A 12,018-nucleotide genomic window follows, 5' to 3' on the forward strand; every position below is an offset into this window, starting at 1 on the left:
CTTAAGATTTGAATTTATGGGCTACCTATGCTTCTTGTTGGCAAAATCACCTCACTATTGGTCTACGATTGATTAGGTGACCACTTAAGGGCATGTTTGGCCCACCATGAACCTGCACATACCCAACTACCTTTGGTCAATGCAGAGTTTTGACCACAAAACAATGATAGTGATAACATGATGTATTATACTATCCTGTAACATTGTGTCACTAACACGATGTATTATGTATTACTGCAACTACACTTTTTCTGAGCCAGGCCAGTTTGTCCAATGCCTTCACCACTTTATGACCCATGTCTTCTTTGTCTAATTCCACGACCAAGAAAAATCCCAATTGTCTTCTTTGTGGCCTTAGACTAAATGCCTTTACTAGCTACATGCTTGTACAACTTGCACACATACAATCAAATCTACTCAACTAATTGCTAGTATGATACAACACCATCTCAATGAATCTAATCTTCCTCTGGGGCACTTATCCTCCTACATCTCCACCCACTACTATATCTGTTCACATCAATGACAATTCAATGTCAACACTTCTAACTCATCATCGGAAATAGCAACATCATCTTTAACATAATAGGATTTCTTATTGAATTTTCTTTATTTTCTTTAAACTTTTGTGTTGCTCCTCTGTTTGGACATCTAGATGCATAATGACCAATCTTTCCACACTTAAAAAATTTAAGAGGTAACACACCTTTATACTTGTTGGTTCCTCTCTTTAGCTTTCTTACAAATTTTTGCTTCCATTTCATCCAGGATCTCATCACCTGAATTTTCATCCATATCTTTCGGGGTTTAAAAGGCTATCTCAGTTATTGCTTTTTCTTTGCCAAACTTCCTCATCTCGAATGTAGTCAAGGTGCCATACAATCATTCCCTGGTGAACTTGGAGGGATCATAAGTTTCTTCAATGGAAGAAATCTTATCATTGTAACACTCTAGTAAAGTCCTCATAATATTTTCCATCATATCCTTATCATCGAAGGTGTCGCTAAGATCTTTGATGTCATTCACTACACCGTCAACATTTTGAAAATAACTTGTTATGTCTTCACCTTCTTTCATCCTTAAGTTCTCATATCTGCCTTTAGCAGTATGCATGTTAGCTAGTTTATCTCTGTAATTTCCTTCATAGCCATGTTTTTCAATCATTTCCAAAATTCATAAGCACTATCGAATGGAACAACCTTCACCAATTTAGTTTAGATAGAGCATTAAAGATAGCATACATTTCTTGTTCATTTTCTTCAGAGGCTTCAATTTCACTTTCTAGGAACCAAAGTCTTGATACCAATTGTGATGCAACGATGCAGGATATGGGATACTCAATGATGATAAAAAATAAAATTTATAAATTCTTGAAACATAAAATATAAAGTTTAAGAACTCTTGAAACCACAACATAAGAAGAAAATGTTAAAAAATATTTAGCAGGCTTTCGAGTATGTTGACCCCTTGTATTTTCTTTTATTTTGTTGTTGGCTAGATATTAATTTGCATATAGTTCTCTCCTAGTGTTGGTTTCTTTTTTGTTAAGGATTTTGAGGTCCCTTCAAGACCCATTTTACTCTAATAAAAAATATAGGAATAAAATATAATTTTTTTCACTTAATTTTTGGGGTTTAGATATTTGGGATACCTCATGTCATTGGGAATGAGAATTGACAATGTCTAGTAGCTTGCCAAAAAATTGAAATGGTGAGAAAGGATGTAGAAAATGGGGAAACAATTCTTAGTGGTCAAAGAAATTGTAGAAGGTTAAATCTGAAATCCCATAGACAAGAATTGATTATGGATAATGAATTTAAAAGTAAGGATTCCAAAAAATAAAGAAAACAATTCTATTAAATTGAAAATTTGGCACAAAATATATGAAGACAAGAGAAACTCGCATCAGTTTTCATTCAATGGGTGAAAGGAAAGAATTTACTCTATATAAAACATAGTCTAAAAATTACAATACAAAGCAACCATATTTTACTAATAAGGGTTCAAGGATCAAGAGGGCTCGGGCAGTTTTGGAAAAAATAGTCTAAAGGTTCAAATTCTACAAAATTGAAGAATTAGGAAGTTGAAAGAAATGACTTGGAAAAGGAAAAATAACTTAGAAAATTTTAAAACTTTATGGATAACCAGATGTAGGTACTAGTAAAATAAAGAAACACATTCAAATCTAAAGACACACATAGAATCTCGTCCAAGGCTATAAATTGACTAAATCACTCATACTTTAAATATTATTTCTCTTCCCTATTTCTTTTGAAAATAAAACAATATAGAATTAAATATTTGAAGGAAAAGAAATTGTCAAGATTTTGCATGAGATATATTTAAGGGCAATGTTAATAAATCTTTGGCTTCTAATGGTATTTTTCATTTTATTTCATTTGTGTTTCCTCTTAGTACAAAGGACTATCATTCACATGTAGGGCTACCTTAAGTATATTTCCTTTTATCACAAAGTGTGTAATGGAATCATTTTATTTGACATGTACACTAGATTAAATGTCTGCTTATTTAAACATAATGTAATATTCAATGTTTGTTTTATTTTATAAGCATACATTCAATTTGGGATTCTGTTGAGGCACATATTTATCATATAAATATGCTCAGGTCTAGAACTTAGCAAATTTGAACATATTTTATCCCTATCCGTGGCATTAAGAAATGAAGAAACTATTGTAAACGACCTACCTCTATCAAAGACAAGTTGGATGAAAGAGTCAATCTCCATCAAACTAAATCCATCTATAATATAGTTTCTAGTGTATTTTTTTCTGGATTCGATTGTGTGTATATTTTTCCATCAACGTTTCGAATCACACTCCGTGATTCATCATCAGGATGAAAAGAATTCCCAAGATGTGAAAGATGATGAATCACGGAGTGTGATTCGAAACGTTGATGGAAAAATATACACACAACCGAATCCAGAAAAAAATACACTAGAAATGCGAAATGGATTGTGGAAATCTCATAGCTTTAATATAATATAGTTGCCAAAAAAATAATTTTTTTTGCATGGACTTGTAACCTTATAAACTATTCCCAAGAGGAAAATATTAAATTTACTATGTGGAACACCATTGCGATCCAATTATAAGTATAGGGATCCTCTTCCTTGAAAACGTGTTTCTCCTTTTTTTGTGACGTTCCATTGACCCATATATATATATCTGTGCGTGTGTGCGTGTGTGTAATTAAGCATTCAAATTTTATTCTAAAATTTCTTAAAAAATATATCATGTTAATATTTATAAAAATAAAAATTATAAACATAACTTACGTTAAAATTTCTTCATTATTTTAAGTTAATTTGAAATTTAAAATATAAATATCACTTTTAGCTTGTGAAGTTGGCAATTCCTTCATAAATGCATCTAGCGTAGATCTTTACTTTTACATGGACAAAGGAGGTTGATTTACCAAAAATATGAAATTTTAAATTCAAATTGGAAAGAGACAAGTTTACAATTATATACTTGCCTTGATATAGAATATAAGTTAGATCTAGGTAGAAAGAACCGAAATGGAGGTATATGTTTAGAGAAGTGAGATAACAATGTAGGTAAAATGAATTTAGTGGCGTGTCTATTGTTAATATATTATTTAATGCTAAGTTTATATAGATATTTGTGTTTACAAATAGGTCATGAGGCTAGTAAAATAAGCCCAAATTCACACACTATTGTGTCATTTGCGATTGGGTATTTGTATTAATAAATTTTTTCAAAATAGGCATAAAACTAAATGACAAATGGCATGGGTATGCAGAATTTGTGATCATACTATTGTACAATTCATTTTAGTTATGTTATGCACAAACATTTTGGCCAAGAAGTGATATTGTAATAATTTTATCCTTTTCACATGTTCATTTCTTAAATTTATTTAACATGATTTTCTTAAAAAATATACATCTCACCATAACGTATAATTAAACCAACAAAACAAAAAAAGAAGTACTATATAGTGTAAAAAATAAATACCAAATTAAACACTTCCACATTTACATCATCATATAACAATAAATTATAAGAAAAATTATGTATTCCTTTATTTATAAAACCTTGGAACATGTATTTTTGTTATAATATCAATTCAATTAAAAAAGAAAGTGCACTTTTGTATGAAAGTTAATCAAAGCTCAAATTAAATTTATTCTTGTAAATTTCATAACAATGTGCTATCTTGGAAAATATTTATGTTGATAGGAAATAAGAGGTAAAATTGAATTATTTACAATTTCACACTTTATCAAAAACATTACCATGTTTGGTATTATTTAGTTCTATGATAAATGAATGTGAGCACAACAAGCGTGCCAATTATTTCAGCATGGTCTTCTCATAGTTTTAAGAGATTGTGCGTTCTTGAAGGATATGAATTCCCATATACCTGCACATATTGCATGATCAAAATGTATTGTTAATGTTATATTTTGTGAGAATCGAAAAAGAAATAATGCAATAAAATTTTTAATAAAAATAAATACCTTCCAAGCATCATGGTTGTGGCTTGTGGGTTGGTACCAGGGGAATCCTTATAAATTGAGCCATCCACAACTCTGAGATTATCAACACCTTTCACCAGATATCTTTCATTAACCACTAAACCAGCTTGACAACCTCCATGATAATGGTTAAATGTCCCTAGTGCCTCTTTGCAAAGCTTCGCCAAGGCATCATCATTTGATTGATTCTTTGGTAATGCTCTTCCAAGGAATTGGAGTGTTTTGGAATTTCCACTATCAGTAAATGCAAACTCTTGGATAGAAGATGACATACTCAGATTAACCATTACTTTTATACCTTTCACACATCTTTGTAGATCAAGAGAGTGTGAATAGTAGTTGTAACGAACATAGGGGTTATCTCGAGGGTCTACGCTTTTAAGCCAAAGATCACCCCTTGATAAGGGAAATGCCAACTTAATATCAAGAACACCTAAATATTGTGTATTTGTACCATTATTCCGTTGGACAAGGCTACCACTTTCGATGTAATTTTGTGAATTGTCTAAAATGCCCGCTAATTGTGAATAAGAATCTTCAAGTGGTTTTGAGGATACTATAGTAAAGGCTGCACTAGGATTATCTTGAACTTGTTTACCTACAAAAGGTGAATCTAAAAGAGCAGGAATATTCATTTCTTTGAGTTGTCTTTTTGGACCAATTCCGCTTAAGAGGAGAAGTTGAGTGCTACCTATGCTTCCTGCTGACAAAATCACCTCACTATTGATTGACAATTGGTTAAGTGAAATTTGATAAATGAGACCATCATTATTGCTTCTGAACTCCACTCCGCTAGCCTTTGGCTTTCCTGCAATATAGATTGTTGATAATATTACATGCATACACATAGATAGATATATGAAATATATTTCTGAATATTTTGTAAAAGAATAAAAGGAATACTCATCAAAGTAAAGTAGGGTAGGGGAATTCTGAAAGCAAAATATGAATTGGTACCTGATCCGAAACTGAAGAGTATTCTGCTGGCAGTAGCATTGAGAAGAACTACAATATTTTCTGGATTTGCATACTGGAGTAGATCTGCGGCTGTATGTCTCTTTCCATTCTCGTCAAAGATTGAGCCACTGATCTTGGTGCCAACCAAATGATCGAAAGTGTGGCCGTTGTAAGGAAGAACTCCAGCTTGAAGAAGCCCATCCTTGGTAGCAGAATTCCAAGTAGAAAGCTTGTATTGTTGGAAGGCATTCAACCGTTCTACCCATTCATATGACTCATATACAAGTTTCTCATCCCACTTTATTTTCCGAATATATTCAGTGCTCGCCCTGCTGTAGACTCCACCGTTGATGGCTGATCCGCCTCCTAAAACTCTCGCCCGTACCAACTGCACTCCGTTTTCTGAGACAAACCCCTGCGCTACGTTGGGATTAGTTGTGGGAGACCCTCTGAAATCCTCCACATCGGGAATTCCGTAAGGAGAGTCTCCCCTCTCCAATACTAAAACAGAGTAGTGCTGTGAGAGAGTTGCTGCCAGGGGACATCCCGCTGTACCTCCTCCAACCACAATGTAATCATATGATCTTGAAGCTGCCTTTTGAGCATCTGCTGTCATAAACGAATATGGGTACTCTGCAGTTGCACACAGAATCGTCAATGTCAAAAACAATCCTATGCTAAGAAACAACTATATTGATTCCAAACAGAAGTTTTTACCCACCCGGATTAGATGTTGCTGCTTCTGAACAGAATTGATGTGTAAACATGAGCAGGCATGAAATCAGAAGAAATAATTTCTCCATACTGAATGTGATTAACCAGTCTAATTCTTCTTCGAATGAATGTTTTGTGATGTATTTGCAATCGTTGCACCTATTTATAGATATTGTCTTTGAAATAGAATAAGAACAGTTCACGCGTATCTATCCATATGGATAGTATCGAGAATTTACTATGCATATTTATCCAAATTTTATATTGTCCTTGGTGGTTTTGTCAAACAAATCCCGTGATTGAAAAGTTCAAATTAGAAAATGAAATAAATTTTGTCAACCAATTATTGTTGAATTATCATCCCTCCACTGTCTTCGGTTTAATTAAAACAATAAAATAATGGACCATCTTGCAAAAGAGTCTTTTACCAAGTCCAGTCAAGGGCAAGTGGAAATGTAACATGTCTGTCTTGCAGCCTTGACGGTTTCATTCGTAATTTTATACATATTAACATATGGTCAACGTCTATCTACGTTTATACATATTAACATACGGTCAGCCAGACTTGTTGCAACACATATTGAATGCTCCAATTGTGCAAGATTCTCTTTCTACAAGAATTGATAATGCAAAGAGTCACCCTCAATTAAGATGTTTGAAATTTGAAAGGATTTAGTCAACAAGAGACCTTGGAGAAGGGCATGTGCTTCTGCCATATTATTATAACCATCCAGGAATGGAAGTACTGAAGCTACAAGAATATTTCCTTTATGATCCCTAATTACACACCCACCACCTGCTTTGCGTGCATTGTGTTTGGTTGCCCCATTAAAGTTTAACTTTAACTTCCCTTTCAGAGGACGAATCCAATTGATTTTTAATCTATCTATTGTTCTTTTGGGGGGTTGGAAAGAGCTTCCCGTAAAAGGGAGATTAATGTGTTCCTAGGATTGAAGGATTTTTTAATCCCAATCTGAAAACGAAGAGTTGATTGATTTGGATTTTGCTACATATGCATTTACTACTTTTGAAATAGAAGTTTCAATTTTCTACAAGACCAGAGATAAGCTTGAAGGTTGCTATCTAAAGATCCTCTTGTTTCTTTCCCACTAGGTGATCATAGGAGGGATGAATTTCTAGATGCAAGAAAAAAATGATTGATGATAGAGTGAAGGCCAATTTGTGAATATATCCCAGAGATTCTCTGATAAGGGATAAATCCAATTCGTTTTATTAATGATGTGAGCCCAACGGGACTGTGCAAAGGAACATTGTAATAGAAGGTGATCCACATCCTCTTGAGCCTATCCACAAAGAACACACCAAAAAGGATCAACAATCCCAAGTTTGATTAATTTGTCTTTTGTTAGAATCCTCCAAGCAAAGCATCCATCTTTAGGAAGGTCAACTTCAATCCAGCAGAATGAAAATGACCTTTGAGGTTGTGCTTGCTGCTCTTGACTGATAAGGGAGTTGTAACCTATTTTTACAGCTTCAACTCAATCTCAATACTTGGAGAATATGAGTTACGATTTGCAATTCCAAAATGCTCCAAAAGATTGATGGCATATATAATTTGAATTGTAAAGATGCTAAAATCAAATTATCAAAACTCAACTCTGAGGAAATAATGTAGGAGGCCTAATTGGCTGGCAAACTAGATGTTCACACCTAATAACTTACAAAAATTGAGGCTACACCATATATAATTTTTCATTCAAGTTCTCATTCAAGAAGACAGTTTTCACATCAATTTGATACATATTCTAACTAGATTGAATAGTTATAGATGAGAATATTTTTTGGGACCTGTAATGTCCACACATAGGACAATTATGCGAGTTAATTTAACTTATTGATAATTTATAATTAAAATATAATCCTATTGTTGCTATATAAATAGTTATAAGGTGAGGTTGTCCGTATAACTGCGAGTGGTATCTTATCTTGTGAATGTTATAGATGGATTTTTTTTTATTGAGATAAACGGGTTTTACAGGGACCCGAAACCCAAAGTTAAAGAGCACAACAAACATAAGAAGTCGCTAACTAGTCTGTAACCAATGACATAACAACCACGGAAACAGTGGCCAAACCTACACAGCAAAAAAAAAAATAGAACAAGAAAAAACTTAAAGTTACTCACTCGACCAGAGATTACTTCATCTTCGAATTCTTTTGAGTCACTCTCTTATTGATGTCCTCGAGCTCATCCATGATGAACCTGGAGGTATTATTCTCCTGGTTCCTACTTCTAGTCCTTGTATAGGGACCTGTGTTGGTTTGAAGTCTCGTACCCGACAAGTTTGGTTCCTGGATTCTCTTCTTCTATTTGATGTCAGAGGATGGAATGCTTGTGTTGGACTAAGCTCTTTGATCCGCTATCATCGCATTTACCTTTTTAAGACCCCGAGCACTGTTATTCATGGCTTCCCTACTGATATCCACCAGGTTCTTCAGATTACCCTTAATTTCTTATAAGCTAATCTCCAACTGACCAATCCTTGATTCCTGATTTGTTTTCATGGTCTTTACATCTTCTGTGAGTTCTTGTGTCATTCAGAGAAGTTTATTCGTCTTGCTTTCCATTGGCATCTCAGTGAAATTGTTAATGATTTCTTTAATTCCATCCTTTAACAAATTAATGTCCTTACTGACCCAAAGAAAGCAATTCTCCCTTCTTTTGAGAGTGTTGTTAAGGAGAGTACCAAAATAAGAATCTTTTTGGGTATCCCCCTTTTCCCCCCGTTCAACGTTAATGGGGATTTCCAGCTTTATTTCCTTCTGCTTTCCCTTGGTTTCCCCAATTTTTCCAGTTTTAGACTTCTTCATATTTGGTGGCCCCGAATCTTGTATTTTGGGTTTTTATACTTACAGGTAGCCCTTCTGCGGTGTTTTTTTCTTCTGCTTCTTCCAGTGCTAGGTGTAATATTTCATTAGTGGCCCTCCTACTGAGAGGGATGACATATTAAATCATCTGAGACATTGAGTTCCCACCAGTCCATAGCCATACCAGACTCTTATTCGTCCATCTCCATATCTTACACATAATGAAAATCATTGTTTGACGAAGATTTGGGGGGTTTAATCGCTCGTGAGGGTTTAACCCCATGATCCTTTGCATATTCCATGATGAGCATGATTATCCCCTCATTGGTGCAGTAGCACCTAGGCCTTGAAAGGCCTCATTAAAGTTTTTATGTTTTGTTTTGTTTTCAATGTTGTGTTAAGGTTGTATAAGGTCCAAGGGACCATTTGAAGTCATTATAAATCATATTTTAAGGCACTAAGCCATTTTTGTTCAATGTAGGTCCCTATAAGGTCCTAAGAAGGTCAAATATGGTCAAAGAATAGAAAATGCTCAAGGAAAGGTTGAAAATGATGTAATAAGGCTTATTTATCCTATTCTACTGTGTCTACGCTGATACCAAGTAATTTAAAGTCCTTTGGTCAAGTTTTGTAAAGTTGTCAAAAAAAGTTGTTATGTTGACAAAAGTTGTCATTTCAAAAAATTGCAAAAGGTTTGTAAAGGGGAAGCCTAATGGTTATGATGGTTTGTGTTTTATTTATATCTATCAAAAGATGTTTTAAAAGGCTTATAAAACTAGGGATGGTCGAATCATGAGGGGTTGGTGTGTATTGAAAGAAGAAAATCAATAAAAGTTTGAGGTTTCCTGCAATTTTCTAAGTATTCTCAATGTGACAGTTTGATATCAGTTATTTTTTCTTCTTGGAAACTTATTAATTAGAATTTAAGATCACTTGAGAATGATATAGGGTTGAATCCACAGTATTTTTGTTTTGGTTTCATTTCTTTTCATTAAGTTTTGGAAGAGATATACAAATTTTTGTAAAAACTATTAAAAACTCTAGGTAGGGTAAACCATGACTTTGAAAATGTAATAAACCTCCTTTCCACATTGATCAAAGTATAATATTTGGTGGAATGGAGGAAAATAGAAATTATTTTCATTTTGTTTTGGTTTCAGGGTCTCAAGTTAAGGTTGGCATGTGCAAAATGATGTCAAAATCCTTATTTGACAATGGTACATACTGGTAAAACTCTAATTCCTGTGTGTTACAAATCTTTGTTATATTTTTTATGGAAGGATTATTTTTAAAATGTCACATTTATGGAAATAAAATTGATTCTACTTTCAGTTTTTTCAATTCTGATGGAATTTAATGTAAAAATGAGCAAGTTATGATCATTTTTGTGAAAGCAGCCTGTTCAGAAAATGGTTTACCAGATCTATAGTTAGAAAATGTGTTGGTATAGATATGTATCATCGAATAATGACCTGACACTTGGTGTATGGATATATTATGATGTTGTGAACAAAATTCCTTCTTACTAGAAAAATTCATCTCAAATGAGTCAATTTCTAAAAACCGCCATGTCTATGTGAGTTCTTGTCACTGCCACTACAAGAAGGTTGCGAAAAACTATTGTATGAATTTTTTATGTGATTGGTGACTATGTGTGGTCTCTTAATATCAAAATTATAATTCCAAAGTGTCCGAAGGTGTTGACGTGTAGAGTTTGGCATTGTGAGATGAGTTTATGGACAAGTTGCATCCTCATAGGGAAGTGGCTTGTGTGAGTAGGATATAAGGGTTTGGCAAAGTCTGAGTGTTTTTGAGTCTTAATTTGTCCTTAGACATGTGTAATTGGCCTAATGAAATGTATTCCGAGGATTGGATTGAGTTTGTGAAGTAGATGTTTACTTTTGGTGGTTTGTGTAGCCTATTGGTTTGAGAAAACCTATGTATTTGAGGTGTGTTTAGGTGAGTGTTGCTACAAAAGAAATTGATGTGTGTCTGAACCTGATATGGAGGGATGATTTTAGTCATGGACATGAGCCTTTGCATCACTCATGCAGAACAGGGATATCACCATTTTTGGCATGATTCACCAAGCTATTTTCAAGAGAAGATAACAGATAGAAAGACAAAGAAATTCTTTTGTTGTGCCCTAAATGGTTTAATATCATAAAGTGGTAAGAGATAATATTGGCATAGCGTCTATCAAGAGTAATGTACCTCATAATCACTGCGGCCATCTCCGCCCAAAGTAATTTCAGTTCCTTCCTATTATAGTCGCCGTCCTTCATATTTTTCACCCATTTCCTCTCGCTATCTTTGTCAAAGAAAGCCGCAATGGCTTCTTTCACTGCCTTCCTTTCTCTATAGAAATTGTTGCCTTCCATCTACAAAGAAGATATCTCCATGATGAAGGTTTCATCAATTCTAAACTCCACTCCAAACGTCGTGAGGATGCCTTTCTCTGAACCATTCACAAAATCCTCTGTCACTTTCGGATCATTGCCATGAAGCGTCTCAAGATATGAAACAAGGACCCCATCAGTAATCTCCATCCATAGCCCTCTGTTCTTTTCCCATTTCTCATAGGAGGTAGGTTCCATTATGTTCTTGTCACCTCCCATTAGAAAGTTATCTTTGCAACAATGGAAACCCAACCAAAGCCGAGCAATGAAAAACCAGATACAAAACAAGGATATAGAAAACTTGGTTTTGGAATTTGAACGAAAATCCCGTGAAAGATTTAATTCATTTGGCATTCTAAAATTATTAATGAGATATGATTGGCCAATGCATTCAGTGTCCTTTCTCGTCAGTTGGCACAATTGTATCAGGAAAGTTTCCTTTCCCATCCACCATCGCATGTCCACATAATCCACACCTATGTTAGCCAGGTGGTCCACTGGCCTATTACCTTCCCGATAAACATGGGAGATCATGAAATCATCAATTTTATTAATCATGATATGGCACTCTTGAATTAATTGATTTATGGT

General features: G+C 34.2%; 1 protein-coding gene across 1 annotated transcript; it reads right to left on the bottom strand.

Annotated features, from left to right (window-relative positions):
• Positions 1-4,370: 4,370 nt before the first annotated feature.
• LOC131033951 ((R)-mandelonitrile lyase-like) lies at positions 4,371-11,409 on the bottom strand. Its single transcript, XM_059215014.1, has 5 exons — positions 11,243-11,409; positions 6,207-6,358; positions 5,486-6,118; positions 4,511-5,336; positions 4,371-4,413 (listed from the first exon to the last, which is right to left on the bottom strand). The coding sequence occupies exons 1-5, from the start codon at positions 11,407-11,409 to the stop codon at positions 4,371-4,373; spliced, it is 1,821 nt and encodes a 606-aa protein (XP_059070997.1).
• Between the last annotated feature and the right edge of the window lie 609 nt (positions 11,410-12,018).

This window comes from Cryptomeria japonica, unplaced genomic scaffold (genome assembly GCF_030272615.1).
Source record: "Cryptomeria japonica unplaced genomic scaffold, Sugi_1.0 HiC_scaffold_44, whole genome shotgun sequence".
NCBI classification, from domain to species: domain Eukaryota; kingdom Viridiplantae; phylum Streptophyta; class Pinopsida; order Cupressales; family Cupressaceae; genus Cryptomeria; species Cryptomeria japonica.

Excerpts from the sequence above, each read along its gene's own strand:
- LOC131033951 (XM_059215014.1), bottom strand. The coding sequence starts at position 11,409 with ATGGAAGGCAACAATTTCTATAGAGAAAGGAAGGCAGTGAAAGAAGCC. Across the intron at positions 6,119-6,206 it reads AGCAGCAACATCTAATCCGG|AGTACCCATATTCGTTTATG; the intron begins GTGGGTAAAAAC and ends GTGCAACTGCAG. Across the intron at positions 5,337-5,485 it reads ACTCTTCAGTTTCGGATCAG|GAAAGCCAAAGGCTAGCGGA; the intron begins GTACCAATTCAT and ends TCTATATTGCAG.